Source organism: Protopterus annectens, chromosome 6.part1 (genome assembly GCF_019279795.1).
Source record: "Protopterus annectens isolate FY-2018-M chromosome 6.part1, PAN1.0, whole genome shotgun sequence".
Taxonomy (NCBI): Eukaryota; Metazoa; Chordata; order Ceratodontiformes; family Protopteridae; genus Protopterus; species Protopterus annectens.
The window spans coordinates 346,955,201-346,976,334 of NC_056738.1; the positions used below are offsets into that span (position 1 = coordinate 346,955,201).

The 21,134-nt window shown below is 40.4% G+C and overlaps 1 protein-coding gene across 1 annotated transcript in view; it reads left to right on the forward strand.

The window, feature by feature from the left end:
- The window catches only part of SCYL1 (SCY1 like pseudokinase 1), a 1,581,020-nt gene that overhangs the window by 129,713 nt on the left and 1,430,173 nt on the right, over nt 1-21,134 (forward strand). Inside the window, exon 2 of the mRNA XM_044075764.1 lies at nt 247-387. Coding sequence (XP_043931699.1) covers nt 247-387 — 141 coding nt within the window. The remainder of the gene's footprint in view (nt 1-246; nt 388-21,134) is intronic.

A 21,134-nucleotide genomic window follows, 5' to 3' on the forward strand; every position in this document is an offset into this window, starting at 1 on the left:
GTTTCTTCATTTTTAATGAACACCAACAGTAAAATGTGTTATCAAATGTAAAGAGAGGTGCAAGGAAAAATTGATGGTTGTTGTAGTTAGAGACTGCAAAAATGGTTAGTGTTCAGAAAAACTTGTACAGTATTATCACAAGGCATCACGTGACATCCCTGTTCTCTACTTCTGAGAGCTGAGAAAGAATTTTTATGAGTTGGTTCGGGGTTTGTCTCTGATAATCATTTTATTATCTGTTTGCAGAGTACAGGAGAGCCAGTATCAATTTTTGTGTATGAAGTAAAACCCAACTCAGAAGAACAAACACAAGTTGCGAAATCTGCTTTCAAACGCCTGAAAACTCTTCGTCATCCAAATATTCTTTCGTACATCGATGGCCTGGAGGTACAGAATCACTAGATGTTCTTGCCTGCAATCTACTTGTTTGGTTTGAGTGGTTAAAGTTTTAGACCAGGTACCACCTTAGACCATACTCATTTTAGTGCAGAATGTTGGCAGCCTATAGTAGATAAGATGACATTGTCATGTTTGAAGTAGCTTAACACTTCAGTGTTTCTTTTTTATAAGCTTAATGTTTTGTATAAAGTTATGCAAAATAATTGGTGCACTTCTGAACTCTTCCTTTTTCATCAGGACTTTGTGTCCAGAAGTCTTTGAGTCCTCACTGAGATGTCAGTGGTAGTGAACTACCAGAAAACACTTGTATTTTGTTAGTTACCAATATTCTGTTTAACAAGCATTTTACATTGTACTTCATTGCCTGCTACCTCTGCTCCTCCTTCTCCCCTGTCCTTCCTGTTCAGGATGGCCGCTTCATATCTTCCTGGCATGAATTAGATACTGTGCTGAAGGTCTAGTTAGAGTGGAAGTATTACTTTTCTGCTTCTGGAGTCTGTTCCCTGAGGATGCACTTCAACATTCTGTTTGCTGTTGCCTTCTTCAGCTGCTGTTGGTAGTACAGGCCAAATTTAGTTAAAACCCATATTTCCTGCCTTTATGTTGTATTCCTCCAACTCATACTTCACATCAGCTTTGTTAAAGCCCAAGTTCGGTGTTTTTTATTTGTTTAAATGAGCCACATTTTGCCCAGGTAGTTAGCCCTTCCATATCCTTCTTTAGACTCTCCCCTTATCCTCTACTGCTTAACTTATTGTTTATATCAACAATTAAGTAGATTCTGTTCTCTGAGATGTGTCTCTTAAGATGGACATGCTAGAACATACTGAACCTAAGGCAGACCCCTGTGGTGCTGTGCTGAGCAGCTTCCTAATTCTTGATATTGTCCATCTCACTACAACCTTGCTGTGCAACAATTAATTTCTTCAGGACTGATTCCCCCCTCCCCAAAGTCCTCTGCTTTTCCTGTCAGCCGCCTGTATAGGACCAAGTCAGATGTCTTGCTGAACTCCAGATAGGTGTTCTCTTGTCAAGTTCACGTATAACTCCGTCATAAAACTGGATCAGGATCGACTAACAGTTTTGTTAAGACCCATGAACTCCATGTTAGTTACTGCACTGATTGCTATTCTGTAGAAACACTCCTAAACTTTCCCTGACACTGCTGTTAAGGTAACATGCCATTGGTTCTCTGTATTTTCCTCCCCCACCTTGTACAAGGATACCACACTTGCTGTCTTCAGTCCTCATGCTCGATTGCACTGTCCAGTGGGGAGTCTTCCAATACACAGGTCAGATTTCTGAGAACTCTGAAAGGTAGCTAGTCTGGCCCTTGTGCCATATCCTTCCTATCAGTCTAATGTTTTCCCTATTGTGTTCTGTCCTTTTTCCTTGCATGACACCTTTAAAATTGGTTTCCTTTATGAAGTCCAAATCTAAGCACTTGTTGCTTCCATATATGTATTGATATGGCATTCATTTCAGGTATTTCTGTGCAAGACAATTACCAGAGACTAAAAAGTAGCAAAACTAAGTTGTGAACAAATCAGAGTGATTACGTTTATAGTGCCATTCCCAGCCTTTTTGTGCCTCATCTTCAAGATTTTATGATCTCAGTTTATTTATAATCTGTTCTTACTTCCATGGTTCCTTTGTCTTACTTGCACTTCTAACTGTGTACTGGTTTCTTCCTTGCAGCTTTATTAAGGCTAGTTTAAAACTTTTACTCGTTGATTAGTGTTGCTTAGTGCACCTTATTCAGAACCAGTGAAGTCCCCTTATCACTGTTGTGTAGAAGCCATCGGTTTTGTCAACCACCACTCTGTATGTTAACACTGAGATTCCTGCTGTGTGTAGAGAGTGAATGAATGAATGAAATGAGCCATGTGCACTATTCCTGGAAGCTGACAGTCTTCATGCATAAATGACGAAGTGGTTGAATAGCAAGACGGGAAAACCTGTCACTTGGTAAGCATAAACAGACTGGCAAGGCAAAACCACACCAAGAGCCACACAGTACAAGACAGCAAGATTACTTCTTCAGTACTAGTGATACCTGCCATATGAGCGCGAATGAGCACATAACATAAGTTCACCAAGACAGTGAAAAACGTCTTTAAGATACAGAATATGCACTGACCTTATGGTATGCATCCCCTCCCCTGTAGTGTCCACTATAGGTCTATGAAGAAAAATGTAAACAATTTATAGTGCATCAACTGAAGAATCTATAATATAAACACCAAAATAATACAATTTCATATTTTAAACAGTGGCTGCAATCCCCTTTCTTGTTTATTCTCATATAATGTCAAGATAATCCTCCTTTTATGTAATTTAAACAGTGACTGGGAACCCTTTTGTTATTTATTCTCATATAGCTTGGTTAATGTCTGTGATCCTAGTCAAATCATTTCTCTCATGACCACTATTAACAAATCTGAAAAATCCAGCATTCTGAATTGAATTCTGCGTAATATTATCAAAATTATTGGCATCCTGCCCGAGTCCCTCAGTGATAGTCCCACATCAGTTATACCTGAATTCTTTAATGTGACCATTTATATATCCCCATAGAGGTTATACCCCTAAAAATCAAGTACAGAAAGCTAGTGTACCTTAAATAACTCCAAAAAATCAAAGCGGAAATGATCCTTAGTGTCAAACTCCTGGCCCATTTTCCTAAGGACAAACTTCACTTAATTATTGCATTTTACAGACAGTTTAAAATTTTTACAAAAAACAAATAAAAAAAAATAAAGAGGAATATGTTTTAAGTAAAGAAAGCAGCACTTCCTTTCTTCATGAATATCGGGGAGATGGCCATCAAGTCCTAAAACCTGATTACAGTCCTTTGCACTTCTAGGCTCAGCTAGCACTGATGTCATGCATCATTTCAGTTCCTTCTTTTGGTCTTTTCCTACTTCTTCTGGTGCCTTAGTCGCTGTTTGCTTGATTTCAAACCTCATTAGCATTTTAGGTGAAAGGGGGTCCTAGAATTGGTTCACATTCCTGGTTAACAAATAGTGAGGACTTTGGGATGTTTAATGTCTTGAAGCTACTATCCTGGATAAGACTATTTTAGCCTGTTACTTGAAATGATATGCTGTCCAGATTTGTTCACTTGACAGGCATATCACTAGTTAATTGCAGCTTTGGAGAATGGTCCATTTGTGGCATCTAAAAAAAAGGTGGTCACACCACTCAGCTTAATTAAACAAATATCGCCTAGGGTATTTCAATTTTCTGACAAAAGGTTTGGAAGCCATACTTGTTAAACAGTCAAGCCCCCTATTTACTGACATTCTACTCTTAATGGATACTCTTTATGGCTCCTGAAAGCATTGAAACAGTCTCATTTTCACTGTCAGGATTTGGTAGTAAAAAGGATGAACAAAGGTCATTCAGCCTTATTTTTAGATATGTCAAAGATTCTTAATACAGTTATGTTCTGCTACTAAACTGCTGGTACTTGCGTATTATCGCAACCAGATTTTCGTGGTTGAGAATTTAGCATACTTCCATACAAACAAGACCATGATCCACTGTAAGGTGGTATTCAGAGTCTGTTTTGCTGTGGACTAGCTTTGCATTACAGGGTCTGTGAAGGGGAAGACAAACATTTGAGGAAACCCGTTTCCTGTTTTCAGCGTGAATTACACGCTCACGCTTGAATTATAATGCATGCTGTCGTTCTGATGAACAGATTCTTTTGACTGTTTAGAAGGAAGCCTTCAGAGAGTGGTCTTGGTCACGCTTTTTTTTTTTTTTTTTTTTGGGTGGGGACAATTTGTAAAGAAATCTTTAGGTCAAAATTAAAAAAAGCTGCTAAAAGCCACAAAGTACAGGAAGAAGCGCATTGTCCGGCAATAAGATGTTTTGGGAAGTGTTCTTACTACGTGTAATCATGAAGTGATTTTGAGTTTATCTGTCTTTATTTGTAAAGTATGACCATGGGGACACTTTAGCACCTTAACTGAAATTATTTGACAGCCATTTGTGTAAATCAGCACTTTACCTAACCTAAGAAAGGCAGCAATCCTTGCCCTTGACAGGTTTACAATCTCCTAACATTGCAGGGTGTATTTGGTGACTTGCTTTTCCAGTAGCTGACATCGTCTTGACAAATGCAGGCACTGCAAAGCGGAACACCACTGTGTAGTTTCAGGAGCAAAGAGGTACAAACTCGCACTATTTCTCCTCTTCGTGGTTCATACCCACAGTGACAGAGTAATGTTTTCTTCTTCACAGACCCCTTTATAGATTAAGCAACCCGTTTTCGCACACACAGCAAATTATGGCAGTGCAGAAATCTGGTTGCGATAATACGTAAGTACCAATCTGCCTTTTTAACTTTGTGGTTTAATTCAGCATGTATTGTGTAGATGTTCTTCGTGTTTCACTGTTGCAGTCATCACATTTGGGTTATCTGCTTACAGTAGCCCTCAGTTGGCCTGATTATCAAAGTCTTGGGTCCTGCGTCGGTTGCTGTCTCATCTTCCGTAACGTCAGGTAGTCAGGGGTATAAAGCATACAGCCAACGCCATTACACCAGTCTTTCTTTCCGTGCGGTGCCCGAAGCAGAAGCAGTTCGCAAGTGCCGGTCGGCCGACTCCTGCAATTTTCGTTTTCGAGTTTCAGAACCGAAGTCTTCAACTAAAGCTAAGTACCCCGTAGGGGAAACCTTTTCTTGCTCTAAACCGATGTCAGTAAAAATAAATAATTGTGTTTCTTGTGGAAAGCAAATACCTCATAAAGATTTTCATTCATACTGTATTCCTTGCCTAGGCCCTGACCACGACATACCTCGTTGTCGGATTTGTGCCTTATTTAAACCACAAACTATTCATCATCGGTACATTTTCGCTTCTAAATATTTTGGTACTCTGTTCAGTTATCCAGATATGTCTTCGGTAAGCCTCCCGACTACCGACATTCCGTAAAAATGCAAAGATAAAGACAGAGACAGGCCGCCTAGGTCCAAAGCTGCCAACGGCGCTTCTTCTAAGCTAGTCGCCAGTTTGCCGGTACTCAGTGAGGTGCTTTTGCAGCCCCTGATACCTGCTACTTCAGATTCGCAGGCCTCTACTGAGACCCATTCGGAGTCTGGTATGCCGTGAGATGCTTCAACTGTGGAACCTGCAGATGTCTCTACCTTGGATGGGTCTGGAGCCGCTGTGCAGGCACTGGCTTCTGAGGGTGTATTCAGGCCTACTGACTTGCATATTAAATCAATGCCATCTTCTTCTTCTAGGCCTAAAACTCGAACCATGTCTTGGAAACCGATGCCCAGACCACATGGTCAGGCCTCTATGCCTAAAAAAACAAATGATAAGAATGGCTGAAGATCTTATTACTTTAATCAGGGGAAGCCAACCTTCCCCCTCTAAGAGACCTAGGACTAAAATTGATTATGATACTTCTGACCAGGATTCTGAAATTTCTGTCTCCTCTGATGGCCAGGATTTTCCCTTATCTACTTATGAGGATTCTGATGCAGAGGACTCTATTCCCTCTGCTTCTCCCCAGAGGATTTTTCTTTTGGTGAAACCTTGCATAGTCTTAGAGAGCATTTTCACTGGGAAAGCCAGAATTACTCTGATTCTAAAAAGAGGCTTAGAGACTTCTTACTCCTGCCCCAACACAGGCCTTTAGCTATCCCTCCTGTGCTGGACATTGTTGATGATGCCTTTTCGGAATCTAGCTTGGCCCCTGACTCTTTACCTCCAGCTCCCAGAAAACCTGATAGATATTACAGGGTTCCTGATTCTCACAAGTTCCTTTTTAAAAATCCTACTGTGGATCCTGACACCATTTCACAGGGACACAAGGGCATTAAGGCTACTACTGCCAAAAATCCTACCCCCTCTGATAGAGATTCCAGGGCCCTGGATAGATTGGGTAAGAACGTAAACACCTCTGCAGCCTTGGCCATCAAGGCCTTAAATTGCCAGTTTCATATATTAAAGTATCAGCAGCATATTATTGGATTGCTTAAACAGAAAATGATGTTTATTCCTGATTGTGCTGAAAATATGGATTTACAGAATTTAATGCATTCTGCTGAACAGGTTGGAAAACATCTTTGCAATGTGGTTTTGATTCACTAGAGGCATCTTGCAGGGCTGCTGTCACCGGGTCTGTACTTAGAAAGCATGCTTGGCTTAAGGAGCAGTCTTTGACAGATCATGTTAAAACTAATTGCTGGATGCTCCCTTACATCAGGACCGCCTGTTTGGTGACAAAGCAGAAGAAGTTCTTAAAAAGATGGAGGAAAAAGCTAAATCTATGCAAACTGTTAAAGATTTCTTACAAGTGCAGCCTCCTAGATTTAGTAAGCATTGGCCCTCAAAAAATTGGTCCTTTCCTGCCTCTTCCAGACCTTCTCAGTTCAAACCCAGAACCAGCAGAACACCCAGGCTTCAGTCCCAGGGTACGCACAGGACTAAGCAGTGGGGGGATCCCACTTCCAAATCAGGGAGTAGTAAGACTCCCCCCTATGGTAAGCTGTCTCAATGACTTAACATTAAACCTTCCAAGCACTTCTCAACTGACTGCTCCTGTAGAGACTCCTGCAAAAGACGCAAAGATAAGGACCGACATTCGAGGTCCACACCGACTACTGAGACCACGCTTAGGCCAACTACCGGTTCTCAGCGAGGCGCCTGCGCAGCCCCTGACTACCGTTGACACTTCATTACCGGTGACTACAGTACCCGAGGTCGCAGGCTCCTCGGACCCCATTCCTCCTGCAGATACCGACGCCACTCTTGGCGGGGAAACTCAGAATTTAGACAGGCCTGCCATTTCTCAAGGTGTCTTCAGGCCTTCCTCCTTCTCTATTAAAGCTTTCACTAAATCTAAAGCAGCCATGAAATCCTAAAAACAGGGTCCTCAGACCACCTCTCAAGGCCCCATGCCTAAAAAGCAGATGCTTAAAATGGCTGAGGATCTGATTACTCTTATCAGGGGTTCCCAACCCCCCCTCGGACAAAAGACCCAGACTAGAGGAAGACTACCCTTCCTCAGATCAAGCTTCTATTACCTCAGAACACTCTGAGGACCAGGATTACGCCTATTCACCCTTTGAAGACTCTGATGCTGAGGAGTCTATTCCCTCTGTCTCCCCCCCAGAGGACTACTCTTTTGGGGAAACCCTGCATACATTGAGGGAACACTTTCACTGGGAAGGTCAAGATTACTCAGATTCCAAGAAAAGGCTAAGGGAATTTCTTTTGCTTCCCCAGCATAGGCCCCTGGCTATCCCTCCTGTTTTAGATATATTGGATGATGTGTACACAGAAGCCAGCCTTAATCCAGATTCTTTACCTCCAGCTCCTGTTAAACCAGACAGGTATTACCGGGTTCCAGATTCTCACCAGTTCCTATATAAAAGCCATACTGCTGACCCAGAAACTATTTCACAGGGTCCCAAGGGAATTAAGGCCTCTACTGCTAAAAACCCATTACCTTCAGAGAGGGATTCCAGAGCTTTAGAAAGGTGGGGGAAAAAGGTGTACACCTCGGCCACTTTAACTATGAGAGCATTAAACTGTCAATTCCACATGCTAAAGTATCAACAGTTTTTGTTATCTCAGTTGAAAAGCAAAATGGCACAACCAGAACAACCAGATTTAAAAGAGTTGCAGGATTTGTTGCATGGTGCAGAGCAAGTGGGTAAACATACCTTGCAGTGTGGTTTTGATGCTTTAGAGGCCTCATGTAGAGCTGCTGTTACGGGGTCTGTTATACGTAGGCATGCTTGGCTCAAAGAGCAAACCTTATCAGATCATGTTAAGGCTAAATTATTAGATGCACCTCTTCAAAAAGATGTATTGTTTGGTGTTAAAGCTGAGGAGGTAATAAAGAAAATGGAGGAAAAAGCTAAATCAATGCAAACAGTAAAGGATTTCCTGCAGGTACAACCTCCACGTTTCAGCAGAAACCGGCCTTCAAAAAATTGGTCCTTTCCAGCCACGGACAGACCTCAAAGGGGCAGATACAGACGCCCTAGGGGTAGAGGGCAACCTCAAGCATCTTTCAGAGCCAGACAGTGGCAAGCACCGACCCCAAGAGGTGGAGAAGATAGATCACAGTCATTTAGAAAACAGACACAATGACTTCCCCCACACCTGCCAAGCAAAGCTTTAATGGCAGCACCTTTGGGCGGAAAACTGGCATTATTCTCAAAAAACTGGCATATTGTTACAAAAGACAAATGGATCCTGGACATTATAGACAGAGGCTACAGATTCCACTTTCACACCCTTCCAAAAATGACAGGCATGCCAAACCTGCCACAAAATCAAAAGGCAGAGGCACAAAAACAAATTTCCGCTCTCATGGACATGAAAGCGATTCAAGAGGTACCTGCAAAAGAACAAGGTCAAGGGTTTTATTCCAGACTATTCCTGGTACCAAGGAAAGACAAAGATTGGAGACCTATCTTAGACCTATCCATCCTAAACACATATCTACAGGTGCCAAAATTCAAGATGCTCACATTACAGCAACTTCTTCCCATGCTGGGCAAGGAGTCTTGGCTGGTAACATTGGACCTCAAGGAGGCATACCTGCATGTCCCTATCAGACAAGATTGCAGAAGATACCTCCGATTTCTTGCAGGTTCAACCCATTACCAATTCTCTGCATTGCCCTTTGGCTTATCTACTGCGCCCAGAGTGTTTACGAAATGCCTGGCATCCGTAATCGCCTTCTGCAGACTACAAGGAATACAAATCTACCCATATCTGGACGACTGCCTGATCCAAGCGGACAGGAAGGACATACTATTGCAGCACCTGGCGTTTGTAATAAAACTGTTGAACTACCTGGGATACACAGTCAACAAAAAGAAATCAAAACTAATACCCTCTCAACTAATAATTTTCCTGGGTGCCAGCATGAATACAACCACCCAGATGGCCTACCTCACGCCAGACAAACAAGGGCAACTGTTTCAATACTTCAGCAAAATGGCAACTTTCACCAGGCTAACTGCAAGGAAAGTCCTGCAGGCTCTGGGGTTCATGGCATCTTGCATCCTACTAAGCCCATGTGCAAAGCTGCATATGAGGAAACTTCAATGGTACCTAAAAAAACTTATGGTCTTAACACAGCCACAGCTTGGAAACAATTATACCACTCATTCCATGCCTTCAAAAGGAATTTTTGTGGTGGGCTCAAGCATGCCAAAGAAACACAGGTCTCCCTTTCTGTGTACCTCAAGCAACTCAAATCATCACAACAGACGCCTCAGACTACGCCTGGGGAGCACACATGACAGATCAGTGCATTCAGGGAAAATGGTCCCAAAAAGAGAAGCACCTACATATCAACCAAAAGGAAATGCTAGCCGTGCAAAATGCCATTATGACCTTCAAAGACCTACTGCATCCAGGCCAGCTATTGATAAGGACAGACAACACCACAGTGATGTGGTACATAGACAAACAGGGGGGAACTCATTCATACCCCCTGTGCAGGCAAGCCATGACCCTATGGAACACAGCACTGGAATTGCAAATTCAGCTACAGGCACAATTCCTGCCAGGGAAGGAAAACACACTGGCAGACAACCTAAGCAGAAATATGACAGATCCACACGAATGGAAGTTGCATCCTCAAGTTTTCACAAAGATAACTTGGGCATGGGGACAGCCAGAAATAGATCTGTTTGCTACCCACAGAAATTACCAGTTGAAAAAATTCTGTTCAAGGACCTATCATCCACAGGCCTGGAAAGTGGACGCACTCTCTTTCAGTTGGACAACATTGACAAGTTTATGCCTTCCCTCCTCTTCCTCTGCTGCCCAAGGTTCTATTAAAAGCCAGAGCAGAGAGGCCGCAAATGATTCTCATTGCTCCAGACTGGCCAAGACAACAGTGGTATCCGCTCCTGAAGAGCCTGACACATTCCCCACCATGGATCCTACCTCTAGTCCCTCTTCTGTTGTCCCAGCACAACTACAAAACCCTTCACAGCCAGCTCAAAACCCCAAATCTAGCTGCATGGAGAATTCCTTGATTTCCCAACAGACTCTCCTCTCCAAGGAGGTGCAGGATGTCATCTTGGAGGCCAGAAGACCTTCTACTAGAAAAGCCTACTCCGCCAAATGGAAACTGTTTTGTGCCTGGAATCAAGAAAAAGGCCAGAATCCTTGGGTATATAAATATACCTCAAATTTTACAGTACCTAGCTGAGATGTTAAACAGTGGACTTTCCTTCTCCTCCATCAAGATCCACGCTTCAGCCATTTCTGCACAATACAACACAGATCCTCCTTTATTCTCACATCTTCTCTTAAGGCAGTTCCTCAGAGGGGCAAAAAATATAAAACCCCCAAGGAAACCACCAATCCCTGCTTGGGACCTCAACTTCGTATTGGAAAAGCTGACCCTTCCTCCCTTTGATCCAGCTTCTTCAACAGAACTACAATACTTGTCGTGGAAAACAGCCTTTCTTCTGGCTATCACCTCAGCATGCAGGGTTTCGGAGCTACAGGCCCTCGTGGCTGTGCAACCATTCATCATTTTCCATCAGGACAGAGTTTCCTTACGAACCAACCCTACCTTTATGCCAAAGGTAGTATCCAGTGTAGCTTTGAATCGGACTATCCACCTACCTACCTTTTATCCAAATCCACAAAACAAAGGGGAAAGACTACTACATTCCTTGGACATTCACAGACAACTTCGTTATTATTTGGACAGGACAAAGCCATTCAGGAAATCCGAGCAACTCTTTGTGTCCTATGCTATAGGTGCTCAAGGAAAGGCTATTTCCAAACAGACCATTTCAAAATGGATAGCCCACTGCATACGCCTTTGTTACTCATTTCATGGAAAAACTGTGCCTGCATGCATCATATCCCACTCCACCAGGGCCACAGCTACCTCTGCAGCTTTCCTCAGGGGGGTTCCTACCAAGGACATTTTGGAAGCAGCCACTTGGAGTTCAGTGCACACTTTCTCCAAGCACTATCACCTTCCACTATACTCTAAATCTAGAGCGGGTTTTGCCACAGCAGTCTTGCAGGGCATCCTCGCTTCTCCTAGTTCCACTTAGTGCCTACCACCCTTACTTAGCTTTGGGATTCTTCCCATCTGTAATGACTGCAGCTGTATGCACGATGAACATAGTACAGTTTTGTACCTACCATAAATGTAGATGTTTGAGTGCTCATACAGCTGCAGTCCAGGTTACCCCCCCTCCGTCCCCTCTTAGGACAGGCCTTATGACAAACACCTTATCATACAACCTATTTGGGGTATTCTCTTATAGTGTATTTGCTTGCAACTACTGTTTTTAGATTATTCTATTTTACATGTTTGCATAACTTTATGTTTTGCCTTCGTTCTGGGGGCACCTGACATCTGGGGCAAGAAAAACTGAAGAAAATGGCGTCGGCTGCCTCTTTTGTACCCCTGCCGCACTGACGTCAGGGAAGAAGCAACGACAACTGACGCCAGACCTAGACTTTGGAATTCGGCCGACCGAGGACCCGCCTGACGGCAGGATAACCCATCTGTAATGACTGCAGCTGTATGAGCACTCGAACATCTACATTTATGGTAGGTACAAAACTGTACTATCTGCACAGTCTGGGTCTGTGATCAAAGAACCACTTGTGGTCAGACCAGTGAATAGGGAAACTAGGGTCCTATCTAGGAAGCGTTGATGAGCTACTGGGCTGCATTCTTACTTTATGCTTTTTGACATTTGTTTCTGATTACACAGAGTTCAATGAGAGCAAGGAAGCAAGAGCCTCTCTAATTCAGGTGGCTTTTGTTTACCCATGACAGGCGTAGTCTACAGGTCCTTTAAAAGTTACATTCCTTTCAATTTGGAATCTTCCAGTCTGCCATGGTTTTTCATCACATTCCTAAGTGATTTGCCACCTCTCACTGAAGTCTTTCAGACTTCCAACGTCAGTCTTGCATTTTCCTTAGAGAACTTCCATCCTTGGCCTTTCTAACCCAGTAGTTAGTTTGCAATTCTGAGTAGTTGCTTTCTATTCAGCTTATTTTGTTAAGTTTTCTGTGTAGCCTCTCCATCATTCTAGATTCTCTGTTAAGCTTTATGAACCAGGCTTCTTTTACTTAAAGATCAGTTTACATCCATCTTCAACTTTCATAGAGGGAAGAGCATGATGGATAGTCATGTACCTTGTTCTGTGAAGATTTGCAAGACTTTCCTAGTAACTTTCTGTTAAGGATACTTTTCAGCTAGAAGATCTCAACCTCATATTGGAGAAGCTTTCATTTCTTTGTAAACCTGGGAAGTCCGCTTTGTAGCTGCTACCTTATTGTCCTTTATACTATCTAAACCACAAGCTCCAATAACTTTGCACCCACCAAGTTTCTTCCTCAGTGGCCTGAGTTTATTTCTGAAGTTACCCCAGTCACCAGATTGTGTCAGTCCATTCACCTGCAAGTCTGCTCCAACACTGTCTCCAGTACATTTGAAATTGGGGTGAAACACTGATGCACAAGAGTGCTGTTCACAAAGAGATGTGGTTTTGACTTGAACAAATCTGTGTACAAAATATTCTAGATTTTTGTCTCATTTGCTAAAGGGAAAGCAGGACTGAAATTCTCAAAACCGTATTTTAATAAGTAGTTGGATATCAGTTTAATGAACCTGTCTATAGTGGCTGCACTGCTATGGCAGTATCTACATCTGCCACCTTTTTCTGGAACATTTTCATTTATATAGTTTATGTAGCAGCAGCCTGATCTTCAGTATGTGCCTTTGCCAAACATAATTCAGATTATGTACCAAGATTGTATTTTTTTTCCTTTAGCGCTGTTTGGAGCGGCATCATTTCCTAATGTTTATCAAATATTCTTCCTTCTGGGGCTGTTGCTTGTGACTTATCTTACTGGTATTTTCCTTGTGCAAGGATATTTTAAAGTGACTGTAATATGATATAGCAATGCGAGGTGCTGTCTGTAATAGTGGTGCTGTCTGTAATAGTGTCTTCAAGACTACACTTACTGCAGGATAACTGCATCTCTCATGCTGGTTACCTGTAGTGGACCCTGAGTAAAGGGACACTGGACTTAAGTAATTCTGCTGATATAGTTGGCTGTCAAGTCTGTCAAAGATAGTTTGATTGCCACTACTTGTAGAGCTTACTGGTTTATCAGATAAAGTGAGAACTGGTGGGAAAATGCAGGGGCTTTTGATATGTATTGCATTTACTTGATAGAAGGAGACAATAAACCTATGTAGTCTGCCTTTTATGTGCATTAAACATTCTGGTTCCCCCATTCCTTCCTTCCTTCCTTAAATTTTTCTCCATCTGTAAAGTGCCATATTGAATGCCTTTATGGAGTATTCTCCATCACCCATTTCAGTATTCTATTCCATTAATCTAAAACTCCCTGAGAAGTAATACTTTTTGGAAGCCTAGGGAGCAAGTTCTTGCAATCCAATGACTGTGCCGCTACCTGCCTACACCATCTGCCGTTTTTGTTCAGAATGACCCCTTACATTTCCTCTGATATAATCTTGTGCAGCAATATCATTACTCTCCTGTCTGTCCTGCTTTCAGATGAGAAGAACTTCAGCTCCTCTAGTCACTGGTCATACCTTCCCCTCCATCCACAATACCTTCCCATCTGATACTGATCTTTGTGGTGGCTTTCCTCTGGGTTACTTTCACATAGCCCTTTCCTTTTATGGTCTCCCCAGATGCATGTAGTACTCACAGTGCGGTCTGACCATGTCCATGCCTCTTTGATTTTGAAGTCTCTGCCTCTGATTATACATCCCAGCATTATGTTTACTGCTGCCATTTCCTTCTCATTCTGCTCTGGTCCTCCAGCCCAGGTGTGCTCAGTTATCTTAAATCCTTTTTTATGCTCTTTTGCCATCAGTTGCACTCCCCTCAACCTGACACTTCAGCAGGGTTATTTTGGCCTAACTAAAATACTTCACATTCATTTATGCTGATCCTCCTCTGCCATCTTTCTGCCTACTTGTTCATTCTTTCCAAAATTTTCCCTAGAAACTTGTTTTCTTACAAAGATATACCTGAGACAAACACAATCAAGAATACTGGACCTAGGACAGACTCATAAAGTCTGGCACTGGTTGTGCTTCTAATTCCTGATGTTATCTGTCTCCACATTCCACTGTGTCTTACCAGTTAGCCATGCAGCAGTCAATATGTTCAGTTTTGGTGCTAGCCCACCAACCTCCAGGGTTTGTGTCATCCTAGTAAAACGAACTCCAACAAGCACCAGTTCGTAAAAGGTGACACAGAGAAAGTAAAATGTAAAAATGGATGTCACCAAATAAAATGCTCAAATCAATAGCGTACAACACACTTTAATACACGCTTTCATCATACGACTTCATCAGAAAATACTTACAAACCATTTCCCTCCATTTAAATACACAATCAATTAACACATATCAAATGGTCCAATTAAACAATTAATACTATACATTTTACAAAAAATTACTTTAAAAAACTTCATTAAAAAATATAGTTAATTATTAAATAATTGCAGTATATTCTGTTCTTTATTTATACCTAACTTTCTGTACTTTAAAAAACATTTCACATTAATTGCTTCATTTAAACCAGGAAATTTGTCAGAATTCAACCTGACCTGCCATAATGTTTCCTTTTGTTCCAAAAAATTCTTAAAATCACCGGCTCTATAATCAGGTTTGCAAATTTCCAACACTGAAAATACAAATTTTTTAAAAAATTCACAATTAATGGAATGTTTATATAAGGCATTATTTCCGTCTTTACTTTTAATGCTGTATAAATGTTCTTTAATGCGGGTGCTTAAATTACGTGTAGTCATACCTACATAGAATGCTGGACATGCCGTACACATACCAACATAAACTACCCCGCACGAATTACAATCTGCATAACCTGGTACTTCAAAAATTCTGTCACTATTCAATATTGAAATACTAGTACCAACAGAAATAAATCTACAGATTTTACAACTTTGACAGCAAAACATGCCTTTTTTTGTAATAATATTTTTCTTAGGAGCAGTATTATGATATTCCAGCATGCTTTTAATGTTGTGAGAATTCCTAAAAACAAAATGTGGTTTACCACCTAAAACCTTTGCAACATCCTGATTTCCTTGAATCACTCTCCAATTTTTTGTTAAAACTGATGCAATAATGTTCATTTCACCACTCATTTCCAATGAACATACACATTCCTTTTTTGGGTTCTTGGGCATACAATTATTAATTCTATTATAATTTAAAGGTTTATTTAATATTGCTGGAAACAAAGATTCATGTTTCTCAAAAATTTTATTTCCACTATTTATTAAAATATCAATGTCATAACCTCTCTCTATAAACAAAGCAGTTATAAAATGAAATTCTTTAACTAAATCTTCCTTTTTACTTGTCATCCGACAGGCTCTTATATATTGCCCTCTTGGGATATTTTTAATAATGTGTCTAGGATGGTTGCTTTTATTGTGCAAGTAACCATTTGTGAACGTCTTTTTCCTATATATTTTGCTCTGGAACTTATTTTCAATAAAGTCCCACCATAGACATACATCTAAAAAGTTCACTGTTAAGCCTATATCTCCAATAGTAAATTTTAAAAAATCAGAATGACTATTAATCTGCATGGTAAGATTTTTTACTACCATTTCATTTCCTTCAATTATAAAAATTAAATCATCAATAAACCTTTTATAAAACACAATAGTAAACTCCTTTGATATAATAGATAAAATATCCATCTCCCACCAGGCCATGACTATATTGGCAAATGATGGGGCAGCTGGTGAGCCCATGGCAATTCCTTTCCTTTGCCTATAATGCTGTTTATCAAAAATGAAATAGTTGTTTTCTAACACTATTTCTAAAAAACCACAAATAGTGGAAATTATGTCATTTGACATTAATTTTTTCTTGGTTAAATAAATACGTACAGCTTCAATACCTTTATCATGTGGGATGCACGTATACAGTGATGTGACATCCAAAGTAAAAATAATATGTTTTATGGGGTCAAAAACATTTTCTTTGGCAAAATTACTAACTTCTTCCAAAAAATGCCACGAATCTTTAATATAGGATGAACTTTCCTGTATGATTGGTCCCAAAACAGCATCTATAATTAATGAGATACCTTCAGTAATAGAATGTGGACTAGACACCACAGGTCTAAAAGGGGGTCTTTTGGAATCCTTGTGGATTTTCGGGATTCCAAAAATCACCCCTATTTTGGGATATTGAACAGAACAAAATTATACAATTCTACATTAATGTACCCAGACATTAAGGCTTCATATAACTGTGATTCAATAAATCTGAACTTCCTATGTATGTCAAACAACTTAACTTTTTCATATTCTTCTTGATTATCTAATATAATTTCCATACTTTTATTATACACTTGTTGTTCCATTATTACTACATTAGAACCTTTATCGCTTTTCATAAAACGCATTGTACTTCTTAACGCTATAAGATGTTCTAAAGCTTTTCTTTCCTCTTTACTTAAATTGTCATTATACTTCTTAGTATTTTTTAATACCTTTTTTATGTCCTCAATACATATTTTCTCAAACACCTCCATAGTATGCTGTAATTTAGGAACAAAACTTGATGGTTTTATTAATGCTTTGCTACGTTCAGGTATATCATGCATCACATAAGCTAAATTCAGATTTCTGACAAATTTCTTAACATCAACAACTGTACAGCTATAATTAGCTTTATAAAATGGCACAAAATTGAAACCATATTTTAATACATTTAATTCATCACTTGAAAAAACATGTTCTGTTAAATTAATGATGTTAAAACAGTCACAGTCACTGTCATTCATCATGCTTCGTCCCCCGACGAATTTGACCCCAAAAAAGTACGGCTTCTTGTCAAAACAGTTAATTTATTACTTTGGTTCCTTTTTGCCATTAAGGCCTCATTTACTGTCTTAGGTTTTACACTAATACTTTGTTGACCCCTGGCCGGTGAAGGCCTATTTAATCCAACCCTTTGTGGCTTACCAATATCTTCAGTAATAGCGCTGCTACCATTAGGAACACTAACTTTTACTGCCGTATCATTAGTATTAACAGCCACATCCTCATTGCCTTTACCGGAATTCCCACTATCTACTATGTTATTTGCGTTCACCACTTCACTAAAAGAACGCTGATTAGCACGCTGATTGGCAAAGTCATCCCCAGGCGTAATATTGCTATGTTTCTTACCAGAGAAATTATTCCCCCTACTGTTAGGCGCAAAGTTATTATAGGCGGCATTATTATTATATATCTCAATATCACGTATCAGTTTAGAGTGCTTTCTATTGAACACTTCTGTAGCATGCACATTAACCTCTCGTGATAACACGTTAAACAACAATTCAAAACTTTCACTAGATAAATTATTTTTAATATAATTTTCAATGGTGTTAATTTCCGTTCTCAACAAGTCCATTTTTTCTTTGTTGTTATCACTTAACAGTCTCAAAAAATTCAGTCCTGCTTCGTTGAAAAATGTCACCAAAGTCTTGAACATAGGAGTCCCCAAATTTACCCCATTGGGGCATTTGAAGAACCGTAAGCCTTTCGGAACAATACCAAGTTCCAAACATTTAGAAAAATAACAATTTTCTAATTGTAATGACTTGTACCTTTTTAACAGTCTTAATAACTGTTCTCGTTGCGTTGAAACCGACCCAAAATTACTGGCACCTCTGTTCCGACTAAAGCTCCGAAAGGGATTCTCTTCTCCATGTAGTAAATGTTCACAGCACCTTTCCGCTGTATTCCGGACGGGAAATTGCAAACCTTTTCCTCTTGCTCCTCGCCCATTACTATCCATTGTGGGACTTCCCAGATCAACCACCGTCTCGTCCTCTTGAAATGATGTCATCGGGCTCGACGTCCTCTCCGTACTGCCCTGCACCTCCGATTTGGTTATAAGAATCTTCAACGAAGCCTGGATATCCAGCAAAGTAGTCAGTAGAATAGCATTTACATTTTCACCCATTGCCGATGGCGTCGGGTGTATGGACAAATTAAGTAAGGAATCTTCCACTGCTTCCGCCATGTCACACCAAAAAAGAGACAAATAAACTAGTAAAACGAACTCCAACAAGCACCAGTTCGTAAAAGGTGACACAGAGAAAGTAAAATGTAAAAATGGATGTCACCAAATAAAATGCTCAAATCAATAGCGTACAACACACTTTAATACACGCTTTCATCATACGACTTCATCAGAAAATACTTACAAACCATTTCCCTCCATTTAAATACACAATCAATTAACACATATCAAATGGTCCAATTAAACAATTAATACTATACATTTTACAAAAAAATTACTTTAAAAAACTTCATTAAAAAATATAGTTAATTATTAAATAATTGCAGTATGTGTCATCCTGCTGTATGTGACCAAGACAGAGACCTTGCTAAAATGTAGGTGTCTCATTTCTTGTTCCATGCCAGATTTACCTATATTCCAGTTGCAAGTCTGGACCAGAGTTGATTGACAGCTTTGTGTGGCCACAAAACCATGTTGATTTGTTTTTCTTGAGATTACTGCCCTCTAGAAACCCTACCAGCTTTCGTTTTTATGTTTTCTGTCCATGAATTTGCTTGCTAGTACTGACCCACTAACTTGCCTGTAGCTTCTCTGATTTTTCTTGATGACCACCCCACTTTGTGCATGGGATACCACACTTACTGTCTTCTAGTAACTAGGCAGTTCTCCACTCATCCGTGATCTGTTAACAGTCTGTATCAAGACAATTGCCAGCACAGTGACAAATTTCTAAGGACACTAAGAGGTAGTCCATCTTTTATTTTGTTTTTTTCCTCCCCAGTGGTAGCTCATTCTTTTACTGCCTCCATCTGCAACCTACTGTCTGACAAGTTCTCCCCATCCTGCCTTGTCTCTGTCTCAGCATGGCGCTCTCCCCTTGCTTTCCTTTGTGAAGACTGAAACAAAATATTCATTTAGTAACTCTGCTGCTTTGTCTTCTGTGAGCTGTTTTGAAAATAGAACAGTCAACGCACCCAAGAGGAATCCTAGGCAAAACTGCTCAAGGGTGTCCTGTCTGTTCCTCTTGTGGTGTATTGTATTGTTTGCTTTTTTTGGCAGTTCATGTACACTGGAAGTGTGCGTTTTTTTTTTTTTTTTGGTCGGTTTCTGTTAGATCTCTGCTATATTTGCTCAGACTGGCCAGTTCTGTCCCTCCTTTTTCTCCTTGTTTCCCTTCTGCTAATTCCCTTATCAGTTTTTGCATGTTTCTGCTCTTATTGTCTGTCTTGAAATTCTGCCCTTCCTTTATCTTCTGTGTAGCATGTCTTCTCCAACTCCCCACAGCCTCATTTCTACTTCTCGCAGACCTTGTTTTCAGCTGTAATTGCTACGCTTACGTTTCCATGGAACCAAATTGGCCCTTTTCTCATTCCGCATTTTGCTTCTTTTTATTTTCTTCTCTGTAGCCTGAATACTTCTTCCCTGATTTTTTTAGCATAGCTTGCTTACCCGTAGTTTGCTGCTCTCCTCCTAATTAATTTTTGACCATTTTCCCCAGCGTAGCATAATCCATTCTTCTGAAGTCCTTCATGTTTGTGTTTGTGTTCTTATCCCCCCACCTGCCTGGAAAACCATACAGTAACATTATCACTGTTTGCTGACTCTGCTTTAACTGGACATCTATGATACCCTATGCAATTATTTAGTGCTAGATACAGAATTATGTCCTTTCTGTTACAGTCCAGCATTGATTGTGTGAACATGTTATAGTCAAGAACCTCAGTCAACTTCAGTCAGGGAATGTCCTGGTCTGCTTTTGGCAAATTCAGCTGCCCATTATCTTCTTCCCATGATGCATCTTGGGGGGGATAGTACGCCAGCTGTCCCTTCTTCCTCTTCCGTAACTGCCAGCATACTTAACCTAGGTTCTGCCCCTATCTGTTCTCTTGTCAGATTTTTGGTTTTGTGTTCTTCCTCCTGTCTAGACTCTTGCATCTCTTCCACTTTTTATGTAGATTGGTACTCTACCCAGTCACTCTCTTCTCCACAGTTTCAGAGCAAACCTGTATCTGGAAACTTCAATATTCCACCCCCACTTGTAACTAACCCACGTTTTGGGGATACCAGTAATGTTCGACTTACCCCCTGCACCTCTTTGCAACTTTCCCTTCTTTCTACCCAGACTACATGTGCTACAAAGTGATAATATCTAGCTTATGCCCAAAGTCATCCTAGGTCGCTCCTCTGCTATGTTTTGCCTCTCTTTTTGCATTCTCTACATTGCCTGGACATGTATCCATCTGCTTCTGTAGCTCCTCCCCCAGTCCATCTTAGCTTAAAGTACAGTTGAGATCTAACTTTTTTCCACTAAACCTAGCACTAAGCACCATTGTTACCTCTTTTTTTAATTTTTTAAACAGTTTATTTGATTTTAGCAAGTCCATCAACAATTAAACCAGTGTATAACAAGATAAAAGATAACTATTTACAAAAGTCCATAACAAGAACATTTATATATTCTAAACCATTAGTACTTTCACAGTAAATCATTGAGTTTTTGCCAAGGTATGTGCTGATGAGTTGTGTTTAAAGTTCTCATTTTTATAGTTGACAACTCATTTTTAGAGCTAGGCACACAGATTCAGCAAATGCTAATTCAGTTTTACATTTCCAGTTTTTAGTTACGACTTTTCTTGCAATGGCAAGTATTGCCCAGGGA